Source organism: Myotis myotis, unplaced genomic scaffold (assembly GCF_014108235.1).
Source record: "Myotis myotis isolate mMyoMyo1 unplaced genomic scaffold, mMyoMyo1.p scaffold_m19_p_6, whole genome shotgun sequence".
Taxonomy (NCBI): Eukaryota; Metazoa; Chordata; class Mammalia; order Chiroptera; family Vespertilionidae; genus Myotis; species Myotis myotis.
In genome coordinates, this window is record NW_023416368.1 from 55419892 (window position 1) to 55442760 (window position 22869).

At 38.9% G+C, this 22869-nt stretch overlaps 1 protein-coding gene across 1 annotated transcript in view; it reads right to left on the reverse strand.

Annotated features, from left to right (window-relative positions):
* The window catches only part of LOC118658456 (IQ domain-containing protein M-like), a 250941-nt gene that overhangs the window by 132896 nt on the left and 95176 nt on the right, over positions 1-22869 (reverse strand). The window contains exon 6 of the mRNA XM_036314006.1: positions 3631-3829. Coding sequence (XP_036169899.1) covers positions 3631-3829 — 199 coding nt within the window. The remainder of the gene's footprint in view (positions 1-3630; positions 3830-22869) is intronic.

A 22869-nucleotide genomic window follows, 5' to 3' on the forward strand; every position in this document is an offset into this window, starting at 1 on the left:
TGGATGTTTCTAACTCTCTATCTCTCTCCCTTCCTCTCTGTAAAAAATCAATGAAATATATTTAAAAAAAAAAAAAAAAAGAAACGCCCTAACCTTTGGAATAGAGATTGATAGGATTGGAATCAACTGGTATAAATACAGATGTAACAACACAGAACTTAGAAGACAGAACCTACACAGAACCTAGAGACAGAAGAACTTCGCTGGAGAGAACATGGCAAAAGATCCTGGACTGAACCTGACTACAGAAATTGGCAAGAGAACCTGACTAGAACCTGGTGACTGAACCTGGCTGGAGAACCTGGACAGAACCTGGCTGGAGATCCTAACCAGAACTTCGCTGGAGATCCAGAGCAGAACCTCTCTGGAGATCCAGAACAGAACTTGGCTGGAGAACCTGGCTGGAGAACCTAGCAAGAGAACATGGACACAGAACTTCGCTGGAGATCCAGACCAGAACTTGGCTGGAGATCCTGGTTAGAGATCCTGGCTAGGCTGCTGATCAACTGAACGCTGTCTCTGTGTCATTCCTTCTTCGCCGACTCCGTCCACACCTTTGGGACCCCTGGACCTGCTGGGGTTGGACCCCAGCACCTTCCACCTGAATGCCATCAGAATCCAGGCAGATCCTTAATGTTTGCTAATGTCTTTCAACATTTAATAACATTTTATATGTTTATTTTTAATCTGCCTTTTGTTCAATAGGCTCATTTAAAATAATAATAATAATAATAATAATAATAATGATGATGATGTCAGACTTTATTGGACTATTCCCCAGCCTATGAATCTTAGTGGAAGGCAAAAACCTCCTACAGTTTGAAGCTACAAGTCAGATGCTCATGACCCAAGCTCTCTCTGTTGCTAGGATACACACACGTGATGAAACTTCATCCATTATCTACACCAAATCCATGTTTTGAATCAAAACTAGTAATGCTTTTAAAAGCAAAATAGTGGGAAGTCTATTTGTGTAGTAGAGCAACCGTGGCAGCAATGTCCATTTTCCAAGGGCAGTATTCGTGGAGGCCAGAATACCTCAGATTCAGGATCTATATCAGGTTCTTCCTATGCAGGATGTGGCTGGAGCCCTGGGAGCTACATGCAGTATATCTTCTTATTTCTGAGTTTAGTTCTCAATCCTCTGCCCAATATTATCCTCAGTATCTTCCAGCTTAAAGCTGTCAGTAGGTTTCTTTTGCTTATAATTGAGAATCAAGCAATGCATTAAATTAGAACAGGAGCCAAAAGGTCCCAGCTTGGCATGTGCTGCTTAGACAGATGATGCCATTTGCAGAGAGAGCAGGAGCTTTGGGCAGACACCAAAGCTAATTTGAGCATCTTTCCCTCTGAATTTAATAAATATTCTTTGGGGTACATCACTTATTTTATGAGGAAAACCTTCTCAGGTCTGAGCATTCGGAAGATTAGTCAGAAGGTGTTTATGGTTAAGAAGCTGCAGTTCTTATCCCAGCGTGCCTCTCTGTCAGGCTTCTGCATGGAAATATGCCTCAGCTATGATGTCATGGACACGTTAGGTTGTAAATATTTATATTTCCATGCATTTCTCAAGTCACAAATTATCTAAAAACTTGATATCTATAACAGCAATATTGAAATAGAAAAGTCTCACTGGAAATTACTAATTACAATTTTCCAATCCCTGTTAGTTTTAAAGGGTAAATGTACCATACTCATCACACCACAACATGAAAAAAAAAGAAGAAAATGTTTTTCAGTAGGTATTTTCAGTCTGCCTTTTATCTTTTTAAAAAATATGTAAAGAATTAGTTGCTCATTTGGAGAATTCCATTACCATATAACACTCAGTGGGATTTCATTTATTTGATTTTCTAGCAACAGTAGCCCCCTTTCACGTTTATTAGCCACTTATGTTTCTCCTGCTGTAAAGTACTGGTTCATGTGTTCTGCTTATTTTTTTCTATTATTATGATGGTTTTTATCAGTGTGTAAGATAGATGTTTGCATATAACCATTGTGCAATATTTCAGAAAATATTTCCCCACAGTTTAACTTTTTAAAAAATGTTATTGACCTATAACCAGATGTCTTGACCATACTCATTGATTGAAGTCTAAACTTGTCTAAACAAATATGTAAGACAATATCCCAAAGGATATTTATTCAAAAGGATATTTATTCAAAACCTTTTAAAAACAAAAAGGAAAAGGTTTTAAAGTGACTAAACCTGTATACAATGAAATAAAAATTGAATATTCTGAATAGTAATCTTAAGTGCATACACATAAACACATTTAATAAATATACAAAACACAAATAACATTACAGATGAGTTTTTATTTACTTCCTCACCCACAAAAGAATTAGTGAAGCCCTTAGCCACAACATAGCTATAAAGACATGTCTCTCTCTTGGGTTTTGTCCTTTGTCTTCTTTGTGTCCCCTGCCCGAAGTCAGACTGATGACTTTTATTACTTTCCGAAGCACATACTCAATCATTCTATATCTAATTGCTTAATATCAAGACTAAGTACACATTTTTGACCACCTGTATCACTGAATCTTATTTTCTTCCAATGCACACTGTAAAACCTTAGCAGTCACTCCTGATGGCCACAAAATTGGTGCCTCTATGAATACACCTGTGGATCTCCATGTCATCTCCCTGATGTGAGCATCCCCCAGTTAGGTCTATAGGGTCAGAAGGGAGTTTAATCTAGCCTTAGTTTTTTTTTAAAAAAAATGCATGTTTTTATTGTTTTTAGAGAGAGAGGAGGAGAGGGGTTGAGAGAGAGAAACATCGATTGGCTGCCTCCTGCGCAGCCCCTACTGGGGATCGAGCCTGCAACCCAGGCATGTGTTCTGATCGAGATTCGAATTGGTGACCACTCAGTGCATGATACTACTCTGAACCAACTAAGCCACACCAGCCAGGGATGGCCTCAGCTATTGACAGGGCAATTCAATGTCCATGTTGAGCCTGATTTAAGAAAAGAATCCACCATTTTGCAATGATTATTGGCTACTATTGGTACTAGAATGTCTAATATTTTAAAATTTCTGGAGACATATAGACTTAGGTTTGATTCTCAAAATATGAGTATGCCACTAGCTAGATGTGTACCCTTAGACAAGACATACTCTCTGTGTCTTCCTTTTCCTAATTACTAAAGATAATTATATAAGCAGGAGGAATAGTACCACTCCAATTCTTGATCACCAACTTCGGTCTGGGTTCTTAAAGTGGCCTGGAAATTCACCTGTGTTTACTAGTCATCTTTCTGCCATTTTCTATAGAAACTTAATCTCCACAAACATTCACACTCACCATCCATATGCTCACAGAGAATAAACAGATAGCAAGGGAGAAACAAAATTAGCGCAAATATAGGTGGTCCTGGCTTTAAAGTAAAAGTAGCCCCAGAACTGCTTTTCGGTTAAGGATAAGCCAGGCCTTTTGTTCAGAATCTCCAGCTTGACACAATCAGCAAAGTAGATTATTTATAACATTTTCTTAATCCAAAAAAGGCAGATAGAATATTATTTAGAAAAATCATGAGTTTACTGACCAGATGATTATTCAAAATTTTACTTGAATCTACATTAGATATATTATAAACACCTCATAATATTTAACAAACACTTTACCTTGTTCAATATTCTGTGGTATCTTCTGCGTTCTAGCCACCCTCTGACAAAAGCCTGCACGACGGTGATCATTCTAATTGTTTTTTTGGTGATTATAGATCTGGCCCTTTCCCGGAATACTTGGAAAATTTCTATGTGTGGCCCAATTCTTTTAACTTTGCTGTCAAATTTACTGGTTTTACTTAGACTAGAAGGTGCCCTAAAAATAAAATAGAAAATGTTTTATTAGAGTTTATTAAAAAAAACAAACAAACACTGAAAAGTCTTTAAATTGTTTTACTGATGAGTATATTGAAATAAGAAACATGTCATAATGTGTACACAGAATTTATATACATTGCTTAAACCTGTCAATGGGGTTCTTCAAAGAAGGTTGAACATACCAGAATCAATTTAGCATGTATAAAATTAATCTTCTGGAAAAAAGAAAACTCAAAATAAAGTGAGCTTCTCAAAGCTTATTCACAACTATTCAAAAGAGAGAAATAGAATCCAAGGCAAATAGTATTTTCATACAATGAGACAAGTTAGTCAAAGTAATTATACTGTCCCAGAAGCCATTAAACTAAAGACTTCTTCGTACTTATATGGTGGTGCTACTCTACTTAGCAACCTTCTGAAAATTAATTTTATTTTCCAAATACTATCAATTGAGAGGCACAGTGATATTGGTAGGGTCATGGACTACAGGATCGCAGAAGTGAGGGATCATACTGGAAACAAGGACAAGCCCTGCAATACTGATATTGACAGCCTCTGTAGTGACGAGAACATATGAAAAAAACTGCAGACTTTCTGTCATGCACAGACGCTTGCTCTGTAACTTTAGTATTCTTGCACCTGCATTTTTCCTTTATATATAGGTTGTATTTTTTTATATAGTAGTCAGTTTTTCAATGTCTTCCAAAGTCCAGTTTCATTGTACTGGTTAGTATACAAAAGGCTTTTTATTCTTTTTAATTGCTTTTGACTCTGCAACTTGTCACAGCTGAAGTTCCAATGAGATGCCCAAGTGAACTTCACCAGAGCTGAGGCTTTCCCTAAAGTGCACTGCCTAGAGACCTCTGAATCCCAGGCCCAGCTTTCATGATCCCCACAGTGAAAGCCACGGACTCTATTTCTGCTTTTTTTCTCCCCCTCTGAGTCTGTTTTGATGTCTTCATTAAGCTGATTCTTAATGCATCTTGTTCTGTTTTATACAAAGCCATTATTTTTCTTCATTTAGTAAGTGAAATGTTGGGGGTCTGATTTTGATTGTTTGACCCATCTAGTCAGTTGGTTTGTCTTGTAGCTTATGGCATGCTCCGAAATACCCTGTATTACATTGTTTGAATACCAGTATAGCTAAAATCATTCAAGGGATAATTTTGGGCCCACTATAACTGATGTCAGCTGCAAGTCATGAGATGTTCATAACAAGCATTTCTTGGAGATCCTTTTTGGTTCCTTGATCTTCCCACTCCCAAGTTACAACTGACCAGTGACATTGCTCAGGCACTGAAAATTGTATTCCATGTTATGTTTGACCAATTGCTAAAGATGTAGTATTTAGATTGTTGGTTTCTTTGTGCTCGTATATATATAAATGAAAAATGTCCTTGTTCTCCTTATGAAAGAATGGAAGTTAACCTTGTACAGTTTCTAGTAAATGTAACTCTTTTGTGTCTGTGGCTTCTTCTTTCTGTCATTCTCTCTCTTGAAAAAACTTCTGTAGATTAATGAGTCAAAAATATATTTTGTTCTCTGGAGACATATCTTATTTAAATAGACAAAACTATTAGAAAAGGAGGGAAATGAAGAAGAGTTTTTTGTTTGTTTATATTAAGACTAGAGGCCCGGTGCACAAAAAGTCATGCACTGAGGGCGGGGGTTAGGGGGCGGTCCCTCAGCCCAGCTGCACCCTTTCGCAGTCTGGGAGCCCTTGGGGGATGCCTGACTGATGGCGTAGGACAGCTCCCTGGGGAGAGCGGATCTTAGCTGTCAGCCGGACATCCTTAGAGCTGTCGCTGTGCTTGCTAGCCATGAGCCCAGTTTTTGGCTGAGCAGCGCTCCCCCTGTGGGAGTGCACTGACAACCAGGGAACAGCTCCTGCATTGAGCATCTGTCCCCTGGTGGTCAGCGCACATCATAGCGACCGGTCATTCGGCCATTAGGTCAATTTGCATACTACCTTTTTATTATATGGGATTGATATTGAATAGCTTAGAAAAGAAGATGTTCTGATTTCTAAGAGGATTTTTGTTTGGTTAATATAACCAGTTTTATGAGTGGACTTCCATATATGAGATAAACAGAATGGAGATGAAGTGGAAATGATTATTTCTGGCTTGTCCAGCGTTTCAAGACCTACTATAAAATCTAAAAGATTCTGAGTTCATGGCTTTTTTTTCCTCAGGGAATAAATAAGAGAAATGTTATTATAGAAATGCCCAAATGAGCCAAGTTAATACCCAAAGTTACATTCTCTAACAACAAAGTGTAAGTAAGTCTTAAAGTGATATGTGTGATTGTAAGTTGATGTGCGATGTGTATTGTTGAATCTTCAGCAGTGGTCACAAGAGTAGTTCTGGTCTACTAAGTGACCCTGAATGGCACACAGTTCTTCGTTATCTATGGAGAAGTGTGTGTGTGTGTGTGTGTGTGTGTGTGTGTGTGTGTGTAAGAGAGAGAGAGAGAGAGAGAGAGAGAGAGAGAGAGAGAGAGAGAGAGAATTGAAATTAAGTTGTTATGTTTAAAAGCTATACTTAATATAAAAGAACGAAACTATGTTAAGTAAAAATGCTATAAATAAATACAAACACATTTACCCAATGATGGATGTGTTTTGTCTGATTTTTTATCAATGAAAAATAAAATAATTTCATCTTAGGCCTTAGACATATGGATTTTGATCAATACATTTCTAAATAATTAAAATCTAAAAATAAAGAAAAGGGAAATTTGGGGTTGAAGAATAATTTATAGAAGGCTTAATGGAATGTGAACTATATTAAAAACAATGGGTTGAAAGACACTATAAAACATACAAAATTTTGACAGATCAGGTGTAATGAGCTTAGTCATAAAAAAGAGAAGTGCTTATTAATCCTTGTTTATAAAATGTGGCATAGGTGATATATAAAATAAAATTAAAATTTGATTTACTTTCTCTTATATTGATGAACTGATTTTTGAGTAGACTATCTGCTCTTAATTTGATAAAGGAAATATCAGTACCTTCAATATAGTTTTCTAGAACATGAAAGTTCCTTATATCACAACATATTCCTTTTATCATGCTCATGAATCTTTTTTCTTCTTTGTGATCTACTTTTTTTTGTAAAAACTGGTATTCTGAATATTTAGTTACTTGTGGCTGCTACTTTTTTTATTTACTCAAAAGGTACCTATGACTTTTCCTCATATTTTGCCTATTCTGAAAATTCTTTCCAATATTGTTTTCTCCAAATTCAAAAACAAACTGTTATGTCTTTTTAACCTATCTTTTGGGTGTGCCATGTGGCTGCAGGACTATACCAAAGATTTCTTCTTCACTATTAAAAGGAGGAACGCTAGAAATGGCAAGGCATTTTGTCACGGTTGTTATATAAATGAACCAAAGATAGTCCTTGTATATTGGCCCCTTTGTTGCTTACTTCTTAAGTCAGGCTAGGACCATGAGCTGAGAAGCCTGCTGGCTCTAAACTCAAAACTGTTAGACATCCAATTATTTAAACATGGCCCAAATAAGCATATTTAGAGACTGCCTGCTTTGCATATACCACAAAACTATAACTAACATCTGTTGTCATAGATAACACAAATGCTGGGGGTAAAAAGATTGCACACTATGGCTGCCCTTTGGGATTCTCTTAACCAGAGACTCCCCATCATGCTGCTGAATGACATCACCTAAATATTAAAGCCCCTCTCTGACTCCCCCTCTCTGCTACTCTCTTCTCATTCTGGGTGGTGGCTCTATGCCATCATCTCTTGATTGTTTTCTGTGAGAGACTTCCCCTCTCATGAAAAGTTATCTATGTGATGCCCAAATAAAGCTTGTTATGTGCTAGTGCCACCTCCTAGCCATATCATTTCCTTGATTAGCCCAAAATCCTTGAACTTATTACAATTCCCCATAGTTTATTTCACTCAGCATGATATTTATCAGCTGTCTTATTTATCAAAGTCCAAAATATGAAAGGAGGTGAGTGATCAAAGAAAAGTGGTGCATCCTTAACTTTAATATATAACAATTAAAACATCCTATCTAATAAAAGGTGAATATGCAAATTGTCCCCTCAGGAGTTCAACCAGGAGACCTGGAGTTCGATTGCTCTCTATGACGTGTGCTGACAACCAGGGGGCGGCATGGAACATGGTGGGTGACCAGTGGTGGCGGTGGGGCACTGAGAAAGTGAGGGAAGAAGGAGGTAGGGAGGCCGGGAGGCAGGGAACCTGATCAGCCCTGATTGCCGACTAGGCCTAGGGATCCTACCCATGCACAAATTTCATGCACCGGGCCTCTAGTTATTAATATAAATGTACTGGAAGCATACAGAGAAAATTGTTGCAATGATGGCCAATTAATGACTCCTTATATCCCCATCTTTGCAATTTGATTTTATAGTTCCATCCATCAAGAGGGAGAGTCTATACCCACCTATATATTTAGGCTGACTTTGTGAATTGGTTTGACCAATAGAATCCCGTGGAAGTGGTGCTGTGACAATCCTTAGCATGTGCCAAGAAGCCTTACACAACACAGTTCCGTTCTCTTGGACCCCTACATCTGCATGAGAACAAGCCAGCAACTCTCAAAGGATAAGAGACCACATGGAAAAGAGACTAGTTGTTTGCAATTTAAGTGGGTTGTACCCAGTGAGTGATATTAGCTGATTCTGAAGCAGATCATCAAAATTGTCACATGAGAAGAATAATAGCTATTTTAAGCGACCGTATTTAGTGATATTGTTGGAGCAATACATAACTGATACATGTACTTATGTTTATACCCAAACACTAATAAAATAACTGTCAAATTAATTTTTAGATTTTTTTATTTTAAAGGTAAATTATCTCTGTCAAGTAGTCATACTCATGACAAGCAGTTTATGAGATAAGTTTTTTGTTTTTGTTTTTTTAACTTGAGGTTTGTGAGTGTCCACACTGTGGGTAATGATGTTCTTTTTTCTTTTTTTTTCTTTTCTTTTTTTATTGCTTAAAGTATTACAAAGGGTATTACATATGTGTCCATTTTATCCCCCCGCCCTAGACAGTCCCCTAGCCTCCCCTATCCCCCAATGTCTTATGTCCACTGGTTATGCTTCTATGCATGCATACAAGTCCTTTAGTTGATCTATAACCCCCCTACCTCCTGCCCCGCAACCCTCCCCGGCCTTCCTGCTGCAGTTTGACAATCTGTTTGAGGCAGCTCTGCCTCTGTATCTATTATTGTTCAAAAGTTTATAATGGTCTCTATTATCCATGAATGAGTGAGATCATGTGGTATTTTTCCTTCATTGACTGGCTTATTTCACTTAGCATAATGCTCTCCAGTTCCATCCATGACGTTGCAAATGGTAAGAGTTCCTTCCTTTTTAGAGCAGCATAGTATTCCATCGTGTAGATGTACCACAGTTTTCTAATCCATTCATCTACTGATGGGCACTTAGGCTGTTTCCAGATCTTAGCTATGGTGAATTGTGCTGCTATGAACATAGGGGTGCATATATCCTTTCTGATTGGTGTTTCTGGTTTCTTGGGATATATTCCTAGAAGTGGGATCACAGGGTCAAATGGGAGTTCCATTTTCAGTTTTTTAAGGAAACTCCATACTGTCTTCCATAGTGGCTGCACCAGTCTGCATTCCCACCAGCAGTGCACAAGTGTTCCTTTTTCTCCACATCCTCTCCAGCACTTGTCGTTTGTTGATTTGTTGATGATAGCCAGTCTGACAGGTGTGAGATGGTACCTCATTGTTGTTTTGATTTGCATCTCTTGGATGATTAGTGACTTTGAGCATGTTTTCATATGTCTCTTGGCTTTCTGAATGTCCTCTTTTGAAAGGTGTCTATTTAGGTCCTTTGCCCATTTTTTGATTGGATTGTTTATCTTCCTTTTGTTAAGTTGTATGAGTTCCCTATAAATTTTGGAGATTAGGCCCTTATCAGATATGACATTGGCAAATATGTTTTCCCACACAGTGGGTTTTCTCGTTGTTTTGTTCATGGTTTCTTTTGCTGTGCAGAAGCTTTTTATTTTGATGTAGTCCCATTTGTTCATTTTCTCTTTAGTTTCAAGTGCCCTAGGAGCTGTATCAGTGAAGAAATTGCTTCGGCATATGTCTGAGATTTTGTTGCCTTTGGATTCTTCTAGAATTTTTATGGTTTCCTGTCGTACATTTAAGTCCTTTATCCATTTTGAGTTTATTTTTGTGTATGGTGTAAGTTGGTGGTCTAGTTTCATTTTCTTGCATATATGTGTCCAATTTTCCCAGCACCATTTATTGAAGAGACTATCTTGGCTCCATTGTATGTTCTTGCCTCCTTTGTCAAATATTAATTGAGCATATTGGTTCGGGCCGATTTCTGGGCTCTCTATTCTATTCCATTGATCTGTATGCCTATTCTTGTGCCAGTACCAGGCAGTTTTGAGAACAGTGGCTTTGTAATACATCTTGATATCTGGTATTGAGATCCCACCTACTTTGGTCTTTTTCAGGATTGCTGCAGCTATTCGAGGTCTTTTTTTATTCCAGATGAATTTTTGGAGAGTTCGTTCTAGATCTCTGAAGTATGCCGTTGGTATTTTAAAGGGAAGTGCGTTGAATTTATAGATTGCTTTGGGTAGTATGGACATTTTAATGATGTTGATTCTACCAATCCATGAACACGGTATGTTCTTCCATCTGTTTATGTCTTCCTCTATATCTTTTTTCAACGTCCTGTAGTTTTCTGAGTAGAGGTCTTTTACCTCTTTAGTTAAGTTTATTCCTAGGCAGCTTAATTTTTTTGGTGCGATGGTAAACGGGATTGTTTTTATAATCTCTCTTTCTGAAAGTTCACTATTGGTGTATAGAAATGCCTCGGATTTCTTGGGGTTAATTTTGTATCCTGCTACATTGCCAAATTCATGTATTAAGTCCAGTAGCTTTTTGATTGAGTCTCTAGGGTTTTGTATGTATAATATCATGTCGTCTGCAAATAAGGACAGTTTTACTTCCTCTTTTCCAATTTGGATGCCTTTTATTTCTTCTTCTTGCCGAATTGCAATGGCTAACACTTCCAGTACTATGTTGAACAGGAGTGGTGAGAGGGGGCATCCCTGTCTTGTTCCTGTTCTTAGGGGAAATGGTGTTAGTTATTGTCCATTGAGTATGATGTTGGCTGTGGGCCTGTCATATATGGCTTTTGTTATGTTGAGGTATGATCCTTCTACTCCCACCTTGCTGAGAGCTTTTATCAAAAATGGGTGTTGAATTTTGTCAAATGCTTTTTCTGCATCAATTGATATGACCATGTGGTTTTTTTCTTTCAATTTGTTTATGTGATGTATCACGTTTATTGATTTGCGGATATTGTACCATCCTTGCATCCCTGGGATAAATCCTACTTGGTCATGGTGTATGATCTTTCTGATGTACTGCTGGATCCGATTTGCTAAGATTTTGTTGAGGATTTTGGCATCTATGTTCATGAGGGATATTGGCCTGTAATTCTCTTTCATTGTGTTGTCTTTACCTGGTTTTGGTATTAGGGTGATGCTGGCTTCATAGAATGAGCTTGGAAGTGTTCCTTCCTCTTGAATTTTTTGTAGTAGTCTGAGGAGGATAGGTTTTAGTTCTTCCTTGAATGTTTGGTAAAACTCCCCTGTGAAGCCGTCTGGTCCTGGGCTTTTGTTTGATGGAAGCTTTTTGATGACTGCTTCAATTTCTTCCATAGTTATTGGCCTGTTGAGATTTTTAGATTCTTCCTGATTGAGTTTTGGAATGTTGTATTTTTCTAGGAATTTGTCCATTTCCTCCAGGTTGTCTAGTTTGTTGGAGTAGAGCTGTCCATAGTATTTTTTAACAATCATTTGTATTTCTGTGGGGTCTGTTGTTATTTCGCCTCTATCGTTTCTGATTTTGTTTATTTGGGTCCTCTCTCTTTGCTTCTTGGTGAGTCTGGCTAGAGGTTTGTCAATCTTGTTTATCCTTTCAAAGAACCAGCTCTTGGTTTCATTGATTTTCTGTATTGTTTTTTTGGTCTCTATGTCATTTATTTCTGCTCTAATCTTTATTATCTCCTTCCTTCTGCTCACTCTGGGGTTTTCTTGTTGCTCTCTTTCTAATTCTTTGAGTTGTAGAGTTAGATGATTTACTACCATTTTTTCTTGTTTGTTGAGATAGGCCTGTAGAGCTATAAACTTCCCTCTCAGGACTGCTTTCATTGTGTCCCATAGGTTTTGGATTGTTGTGTTTTCATTGTCATTAGTTTCCAGGATGTTTCGAATTTCTTCTTTGATTTCATTGGTAACCCAATCAATATTTAATAGCATGCTATTCAGCTTCCAGGTGTTTGAGTATTTTGGGTTGTTTTTATTGTAGTTTATTTCTAATATTATGCCATCGTGGTCTGCGAAGACGATTTTTATGATTTCAATTTTCTTGAATTTGGGGATACTTTGCTTGTGACCCAATATATGGTCTATTTTTGAATATGTCCTATGAGCATTTGAGTAGAATGTATATTCCCTGGCTTTCGGGTGAAGTGTTCTGACGGTGTCTATTAAGTCCATCTGATCTAGTGAGTCATTTAGGATTGCTGTATCTTTGCTGATTATTTGTCTAGAGGACTTATCCAGTGCTGTTAGTGGTGTATTAAAGTCCCCTACTATGATTGTATTGTTGTCGATGTCTCCTTTGATATCTTCCAGGAGTTTTTTTATGAATTTGGGTGCTCCTGCATTGGGTGCATATATGTTTACCAGGATTATATCTTCTTGTTGTATTGATCCCTTTAGTATTATGAAGTGGCCTTCCTTATCTCTTGTTATGGCCTTCACTTTGAGGTCTATTTTGTCCGATATAAGTATTGCTACCCCAGCTTTCTTTTCCTTTCCATTTGCCTGAAAGATATTTTTCCATCCTTTCACTTTCAGTCTGTGTGAGTCCCTTCTAATGAGGTGGGTTTCTTGTAGACAGCAGATGTATGGGTCATGTTTTTTTATCCATTCAGCCACTCGATGTCTTTTGTTTGGAGCATTTAGTCCGTTTACGTTTAAAGTTATTATTGAAAGGTACTTGTTTGTAGGCATTTATGTTTTTGTGTGGCTGTTTTCTTTCTGAGCTTTTTATTTCTTATTTTTATACCAGTCCCTTTAGCATTCCTTGCATTGCTGGCTTGGTGGTGATGAACTCCCTTAGCCTTTTTTTGTCTGTGAAGCTTCTTATTTCCCCTTCAAGTTTGAATGATAGCCTTGCTGGGTAGAGTATTCTTGGATTCAGTCCTTTGCTTTGCATCACTTTGTAAATTTCCGTCCATTCTTTTCTGGCCTGATGTGTTTCTGTTGAGAAATCATTTGACAATCTAATGGGAGATCCCTTGTATGTAACTTTCCGTCTCTCTCTTGCAGCCTGTAAGATTCTCTCTTTGTCCTGAACATTTGCCATGGTAATTATGATGTGTCTTGGTGTGGGTCTTTTTGGGTTCACCTTGTTTGGGACTCTCTGGGCTTGTGTGACTTTTTTCTTCCCCACCTCAGGGAAGTTTTCTGATATTATTTCTTCTAATAGGTTTTCTAATCCTTGTTCATCCTTCTGTTGTTCTGGTACCCCTATTATTCGTATGTTGTTTCGTTTCATGTTGTCCCAAAGCTCCCTTAGGCTCTCCTCCTGTCTTTTCATTTTTTTCTCCAATTGCAGTACGTTTTGGGTGTGTTTTGCTTCCTTGTCTTCTAAATCACTAATTCGGTCCTCTGCTTCTCCTAGTCTACTGTTGATACTTTCAATGGAGTTTTTCATTGCAGCTATATCACTCTTCATTTCTTCTTGGGTCTTACTTAAGTTGTTGATTTTTTTATCTGTTTCTTCTAGCTTCTTCCATATGTTATCGATTTTTTCATCTGTTTCTTCTTGCTTCTTGCTGAGGTTGTCGATTTTTTCCTCCATCCGGTTTATGCACACTAGGACCCTTATTCTGAATTCTTTTTCTGTCATGTTGCATGCCTCTGTATTACTTAGCTGCTTTTCTGGAGAGTCCTTCTCTTTCCTTTGGGGGTTTCTTTGTCTACCCATGTTTGATCTCACTGACATATCTAGACGTTGAGTCGTTCAGTGGCTGCTCCCTTGGTGACAGTGACTCCTTGGTCTGCGGTTGCTCTTCGGGCAGTTGCGGTAGCAGCTTCTCTTCAGTTGGCAGCAACTCCTCTGGTGGGTGCTGTTCACAGCTGTGGTGGCTCTTCTGGCTGGTGGGGCAAGGTTTCACGTACAGCTGCTGTTCCTCAGCAGAGGGTGTGGTGCTCAGGAGGTTGCTGTTGCTTGGATCTGCTGCGTTGATTTAGAGGCACAAAATACAACACAACAAGGCACCACGTACCAGGCACTATACACAAATATATTCACGATATTAATAATCCCAAATAAAGGTGACTACCTGAATTAAGAGAATTAGGGGATAAGGAAGAAGGAAGAGAAAAAGAGAAAAGGGAAAAAAGAAAAGAAAATTAGGGACCAAAAAAAGGAGTGCAAAAATGAAATTGGGAAAAAGGAGGGGGGAAAGTAAAAGCGAGAAAAGAAAGGAAAAGAAAAAAAAAGAGCGAAAAGAGAGAATGAAGCGGAAGAGGGGAAGAGACTTTTTTATATGAGGAGAATACTCCTATAGAACAGCCATTAATCCCAACAAATTCCAGCAACAGCTCCCTGGAGATGAATGCAAACTAGAAACAACCAATAATATAACGATGAAAATAGAATGGAGAACACTAATCCCAAAATAAAATAAAGAGAAAATAAAATGGCACTTTAAAAAAAAATGGTAAAATGGTAGCAGTAATAATACTGGTTAAAAATAAGAAGGTAGTAATTAAAAGGGTAAAATCAGGTGATGGAAAAAAGAAGAAAAAAAAAAAGAAGAAGAAGAGGAAAAGAAAAAAAAAAGAAAAAAAATTGGTTTCTTAGTTAAAAGGTGAAAAAAGAAAAAAAAAATATTGCAGTAGTGAAGATCCTTCGGTTCTTCTATTCTTCAGTGTGGCTCGCCTTAGACCTGCCAGGTATTCAGGAGAGTGTTGAGTTTCCCTGCCATACACTGTTCCTCTGTGTTGTAAACCACAGTCCTTATTTTAAAGCAAGCCGCATTTGTTTCCCAGACTGCCTTATTTTGTGTTTAGCAAAGAGTCAGTTTGTGGGTCAGCCTCTGGGTGGCAGTGTTCTGGGGTTGGCCTCTGAGGCTACAGGGCCTCTCTGTCCAGTGGAAGTTCACTGCCCAGAGCTGGCTGTGTAAGAGATACCAGTGCTGTGTTGTTGCTGGGATTGAAAATCCCTCTATAGGCCAGACCCTGTTAACTCCCAGGGACTGATCAGGTTATTTTAATCCTTGATCTCGTTCAGGGTGGAATCTGGGTGTGGCTGTGCTCCTTGCCTGGGGGCTGGGGGGAGGAGTCTCACTCTCCGGAGAGAATGGCTGCCTCAGTCCTGGGCTCAGGGGTGTCTCAGCACTCAATTCGCTGCCACCTCTCCCGGCCCCCCTTCTCTCCTCAGTCTCTCCCCAGATTCCACTCCTCCGCACCCTCTCCCTCTCTTCAGCACAGGTGAGTGTCTGTATCCAAAATGTCCCATGAACAGGGTTCAGTGAAAACAAACAAACAAATGCCGGCCGCGGAAACGGGGAAGGCTTGGTTTCTGTAAGCTTCTTCTCTTACCGGGACTGCATGGTCTGGTCAGCTCTTCAGGCTGCCCCCTTTAGGCTCAGTCCTCTGTGATCATAGACCGAGCTCTCAATTCCCCCGGCAGCGCCAGGAATCCCGCGGTTCTCCTTTCCCCTGTTAGGGGCTGTGCCTGTCCCAAGGGACGCGGCTGTCTGCCACGCGGTCTCCCTCCGACTCTCTGGGCTCAGAGGTCTGGCAAACTTTCCTGCCCAAATCCCTGGTTTTTTTACCTTTCCAGGGGAGTTCTGCTCTTCCCGGCTGCAAACTGTCTCGCCAGCTGAGGAATTTCGCCAATTCGGGGTGGATGTTACTAGTTTCAGCTGCTCACTCCATTTGCTCCCCTAACTATTCTGATGTTCTTTTTTCAAGGTGCTCAATAACTAAAGCCTTGTGGAATGGCTATGCATATTCCCAGTAGAAGGCCTTATTCCTCTCTACTCTGATATTATTGGCTATAATATTAAATACACACTAAATGTATATTACACAATTCAGTCTTAACCTTTAACAGGCAGTTTCTGCCTTTCTCACACTTGCTCAAAGCTCCTGATACAAGTTACAGTTCATAAATTATGTCTTCTATAATAGACATAAAAAGAATGGTAGCCTTTTTAAGAATGTACTTTCTTGCCGTAACCAGTTTGGCTCAGTGGATAAAGCATCAGTCTGCAGACTGAAGGGTCCCAGGGTCAATTCCGGTCAAGGGCATGTACCTTGGTTGCGGGCACATCCTCAGTAGGTATACAGGAGGCAGCTGATTGATGTTTCTCTCTCATAGATGTTTCTAACTCTCTATCCCTCTCCCTTCCTCTCTTTAAAAAAATCAATAAAATATATTTTTAAAAAAAGAATGTACTTTCTTAATACCTTATAGTAGAAGTAAAAGACTTATGACCACAGGCTTCTCAATTTAAACTAATATTATAACCATGAACCTGCTGTAATTCTTTTTTTTCCAGAAATAGACAACTTTAGTCTGCTTAATCTAAGGTCCAAGAAAAACATAATTAATTATCTAGAACTGAATAAACAGATTAAATTATGATTAACATTAATTTTTAATTAAGATGTGAGAAATCATTTTTGTGAGAAACTATAAAGTTCAATTTTTTTTTTTTACTTTACTTGTATAAACTAGACTGAAACATCCTTTAAAGGTATGGAAATGGTTTCAACTAAACACTTGGAACTCTAGGAAATAAGTCCTAATAAAATTTTAATATAGACTAGAAGTTAATAAATTATCAAAAATGACTTTATAGAAATTAAAATCATATTAATTTACTTTATCTAAAAACAATGTAGCACAATAGTTAAGTGTATACAAAGTACCTTATTGAATTTATTATATGAGTGTTTATTTACAAAGTTTTGATAAAAATCAATACTTTTCTTCTACCATATTATAATTGAAAAATCTAACCTGTATCCATATTCCATACTAAAGATACTTTATTTAAAGACAAGTCATTTTACTAGATATGGTGGCTCCTATTAAGAAACAAGGACGCACTTATGTGAAAATGATGGCCACTAAATTAACCAGCCTGGTTTCTCCTTTACTGCTTAAGAGATGCTCACCTGATAGAATGTCAAACAAACAAGGAATATGGGAAAAGTTTAGGACAGGGGTGGGCAAACTTTTTGACTCTAGGGCCACAATAGGTTCTTAAACTGGACCGGAGGGCCGGAACAAAAACATGGATGGAGTGTTTGTGTGAACTAATATAAATTTAGTAAACATCATTACATAAAAGGGTACAGTCTTATTTTTAGTTTTATTCATTTCAAACGGGCCGGATCCAGCCTGCGGGCTGTAGTTTGCCCACGGCTGGTTTAGGATGTTAAAAAGAGAAAGAAGATGCTTACACTGTGATAAATAATGTAGGTAAGACTTGGAAGAGGAAAATAGAGTGACTCCTAACTCCTAACCTCATTAGAAGAACTGACAAGGATAATAAAAATATCTCTGCCACATAAAATAATTTTAAATAATATAACACTACAGAATTTATCAATCTTCTAGACAGAAGTTACTGATGCCTTCCCATCATATGATTCTCATTTTACTAGCCCTAAAATGTGGGCGTCTTTATGTTTTAATAAATACCTCTTATTCCATTTTTGTTAACAAAACTGGTCCAATAAAACACCAAGTTAATGATATGGAGTCAAAAGTTGCTGAACCAACTTATTTAGTCAAAATTGTGCCTTAGACTATAACCTAGCCGCAAGGTAGGGCTCCGAAAGCAAGCTTACAATCCAGCTTCCCTCCCTTATGAGTACGTATGCACATACTACCTCAGAGTCAGGGGAAGAAGGGCATTTTTATTATATGATAAACTAGAGCCTCGGTGCACAAAAATTTGTGCACTGGGGACGGGGGGGTCCCTCAGCCTGGCCTATGCCCTCTTGCAGTCTGGGACACCTCGGAGGATGTCCACCTGCTGGCTTAGGCCCGTTCCCTGGGGGATCGGGCCCAAGCTGGCAGTCAGACATCCGTCTGGCAGCCCGGCAGCCTTCAGGGGATGTCCACTTACCAGCAGGGAGCAGACCTAAGCTGCAGTCGGACATCCTTAGTGCTGCTGAGGAGGCAGGAGAGGCTCCCGCCACCACCACTGTGCTGGCAGCCATCAGCCTGGCTTTTGGCTGAGCAGAGCTCCCCCTGTGGGAGCGCACTGACCACTAGGGGAGAGGTCCTGCATTGAGCATCTGCCCCCTGGTGGTCAGTGTGTGTCATAGTGACCAGTCATTCCCAGTCATTCTGCTGTTAGGGTCAATTTCCATATTACCCTTTTATTATATGGGATAGAGGCCTGGTGCACAGGTGGGGGCTGGCTGGTTTGCCCTGAAGGGTGTCCTGGATTAGGGTGGGTGTCCCGCTGGGGTGCCTGGCCAGCCTGGGTGAGGGGCTGATGGCTGTTTGCAGGCTGGCCAAGCCCCCCCCCCCCCCAGTGGGGACCCTCATCCCATGGAGGTTTGGCCAGCCTGGGTGAGGGGCTGATGGCTATTTTCAAGGTGGCCACACTCCCTTTTGGGTGGGGGGTCCCCACTGGGGTGCCTGGCCAGTCTGGGTGAGGGGCTGAGGGCCTTTTTCAGGGTGGCCAAGCCCCTCCAGCAACAGAACCTCCCAGCCTCTCCTTTTTTTCTTTTATTCTGGGATTTATTTACCTTCTATAATTGTAACTTTGTAGCCTTGAGAGGAGCTCAGAGCCGGCCAGGGCGGGCGGGAGGGAAGCCTCCTGCCCGCTCCAGCTCCGTGGCCACAGCTGGCTGAAAGCAGGTGTCTGGGGTTTATTTACCTTCTATAATTGAAACTTTTTGCTTTGAGTGGAGCTCAGAGCCACCCCTGCAGGCTGGGAAGCATGGCTTCCTCCAACATTGAAGCAACCAACCCTCCTGATTGCTCCAGCTCCATGGCTTCCAGCCGCCATCTTGGTTGGGTTAATTTGCATATAGTCGCTCTGATTGGTTGGTGGGCATGGCTTAAGGCGTAGCAAAGGTACGGTCAATTTGCATCTTTGTCTTTTATTAGTGTAGATAAACAGATAATTCTCACTAGCACTAATTTTCAAAAGAGTTAAAGTTTCCAAGAAAACCTGCATGTATAAAGAAATTCTTTATAGTTTCATTTATAATGGAAGAAATATGTAAGTAACTAGTATTATATCCAATGAATAAATTAGTATGTGGTCATAAAAGTGACATTTATGTAGATTACATAATAAATTGATAAATGCTTATGATTTTAAAATTATATTGAAAATGAAGATAGTACATTATATTCATTATATGACTGCAGCATTATTTTTAATGACACATATAAATAAGGCCAGAAAGAAACATGCCAAATATCATTAGTGACTGTATTAATGTAGAACTTCTGCATCAAGGGTGGCATCAAAACCATCTGAGAAGATTTCCAAGGAATTCTTTCTCAGGAGCTGCCCTCATAATATTCAAATTCATTAAATCCACCAATTAAATAAATGCAAATCCCTAACTAAATACTAGGTTATAAAGAAAACTTCAATGTAAAGAAAAAAATGATTATTTGTTTCTGTTTTCTAATTTGTTCAGATTTTCTGAAATAGACCAATATGCCATATCCCATGAAATAAAAGCCTAATATGCTATGTCCGACCATTTGTTTGACCGTTTGACCAGTCGTTATGAGGCGTACTGACCACCAGGGGGCAGACACTCCAACCAGTAGGTTAGCTTGTTGCTGGGGTCCCGCCGATCAGGACTGGGCGAGACAGGCCAGACATGCTGTCCTGGAGCCCTCCCGCGGTTCATCCCTGGCCCAGATCATGCACCAGTGGGGTCCCTCGGTCTGGCCTGTGCCCTCTCACAATCTGGTACCCCCGTAGGATGTTGGAGAGTCGGTTTTGGCCTGATCCCCGCAGGCCAGGCTGAGGGACTCCACTGGTGCGCAAATCCATTCACCTGGCCTCTAGTGTAATATGAAAGAAAAATGCAATAAGTATATCCATTAGGAGCATAGATTAGTAGCAGTGGTTACAGCGATCTTTTATTAAGCCCTTCTGACACACTTTCTCCTTTAATTCTCAAAATAATATTTTGGATAAATGTTACTATGCAAATTTTATAAATGATGCTGCAATAAATTGACTGTTCAAGACTTTGAAGGTATAATTAGCATAGTGAGAATTCAGAGCCCTCCTTGTTATGTGTTATGTGATAAAATCTAAAGGGGACAAAATTATGCCATGACTTCAGCAAGGTTGGCGTGGGCAGTCCTCAATGGTTAGGATGATTTAGCTGACTGGCTTTTTGTCCTTTTGTTGGCTTCATTGGTACTGAAAAGATACAGCCAGACTCTATATCCTGCTCAGCTTTATGAAGGCTACAAAAACAAGTTGTAAGTAGGTGAGATTTGGAAAATATATTATGACTTTCAGAGATCAATGAGTAGGATTACCTTCCAAATGTACTTTTTAAATTTATCTTTTTTCACAATGTTTTAAGATAATTTTGACATAGATAAAATTATTTTTACAGATTCTTAGTGACTGAAGAGTCTCTATAAACCTATCAGAAAATCTTTATGAAGGTAAAAACGTGAGCCCTTGCCAATTTTGCTCAATGCATAGAGCACTGAAGGGTCCCAGGTTCGATTCCAGTCAAGGTCACATGCCCAGGTTGCAGGCTCAATCCCCAGTGGGGCCCATGCAGGAGACAGACAATCAATCATTCTCTCTCATCACTGATGTTTCTATCTCTCTCTCCCTTTCTCTTCCTCTTTGAAATAAATAAAAATATGATATAAAGAAGATAAAACTGTGAGTCATTAGAGGTTAGATATAAAACCAGTTTTCATCATGGACAAGCACATCCCCTGTGTCCTCAAGCAAAATTCACCTCCTATGAAAGTCATGCTAAGAAAAAATGAGAGAAAGGCCAGGGCTAAATAGCTGAATTTGACTTTTTCACTTATAGTTTGACAAATCTAGGATCAAGGTATCAAATCAGATAGTTTTTATTTTTATTTTTATTTTTTTAAGTTTCAAATCACGTTGAATTTTATTTTTATTTTTTTATAGTTTTATAAGCAATTTTTATAATACCATATAGTGAATATTTTCCTCTTTTCCATAAAACATTTTAATGGCTGCATAGTATTACATCATAAGGATATCCCTAATTTATTTAACTATATCCCAATTGTTTGGCATTTATTTATTTTTTTTAATATATATTTTCCATTATTGAATAAGATATTACAAATCTGTCCTTATCCCCCCAATATCCTTTCATCCACCCAATCCTGCCCTCACCCTCACCCCCTGTTGTCCACATCCATCATTTATGCTTATATGCATGCATACAAGTCCTTAGGTTGATCTTTCCCACTCACCCCCACCCTCCCCTTCTTTCCCTCTGAGTTTTGAGCATCTGATCCATGCTTCTCTGTCTCTACATCTGTTTTTGTTCATCGGTTTATGTTGTTCATTATAATCCACAAATGAGTGAGAGCATGTGATATTTATCCTTCTCTGACTGACTTATTTCACTTAGCATAATGCTCTCCAGTTCCATCCATGCTGTTGCAAATGGTACGAGTTCCTTCCTTTTTACAGCTGCATAGTATTTCATTGTGTAGATGTGCCAAAGTTTTTTAATCCATTTATCTGCTGATGGGCACTTAGGTTGATTCCAAATCTTAGCTATTGTAAATTGTGCTGCTATGAACATAGGTATGCATATATCCTTTCTGATTGGTGTTTCTGGTTTCTTGGGATATATTCCTAGAAGTGGGATCACTGGGTTAAATGGAAGTTCCATTTTTAGTTTTTTGAGGAAACTCCATACTGTTTTCCACAGTGGCTGCACCAGTTTGCATTCCCACCAGCAGTGAACGAGGGTTCCTTTTTCTCTTCATCCTCACCAACATTTATCATTTGTTGATTTGTTGATGATAGCCATTCTGACAGGTGTGAGATGGTACCTCATTGTCGTTTTGATTTGCCTCTCTCGGATGATTAGTGACTTTGAGCATGTTTTCATATGTCTCTCAGCCTTATGTATGTTCTCTTTCAAAAAATGTCTATTTAGGTCCGTTGCCCATTTTTTTATTGGGTTGTTTATCTTCCTTTTGTTAAGTTGTATGAGTTCCCTATAAATGTTGGAGATTAAACCATTATCGGAGATATCATTGGAAAATATGTTCTCCCATGCAGTGGGTTTTCTTATTGTTTTGTTGATGGTTTCTTTTGCTGTGCAGAAGCTTTTTATTTTGATATAGTGTAATTTGTTTATTTTCCCTTTAGTTTCCATTGCCCTGGGACAGTGATGGCGAACCTATGACACGCGTGTCAGAGGTGACACACAAACTCATTTTTTTGGTTGTTTTTTTTTTTTTGTTAAATGCCATTTAAATATATAAAATAAATATCAAAAATATAAGTCTTTGTTTTACTATGGTTGCAAATATCAAAAAATTTCTATATGTCACACAGCACCAGAGTTAAGTTAGGGTTTTATAAAATGCTGACATGCTGAGCTCAAAAGGTTTGCCATCACTGCCCTAGGAGCTGTGTCAGTGAAGAAATTCATTGGGCATATATCTGAGATTTTGCTACTTGTGGATTCCTCTAATTATCTTATGGTTTCCCATCTTATGTTTAAGTCCTTTATCCATTTTGAGTTTATTTTTGTGTATGGTATAAGTTGGTGGTCTAGTTTCATTTTTTTGCATGTGTCTGACCAAGTTTCCCAGCATCATTTATTGAAGAGACTGTCTTGACTCCATTGTATGTTCTTGCCTCCTTTGTCAAATATTAATTGAGCATAGTGGTTTGGGTCGATTTCTGGGTTTTCTATTCTATT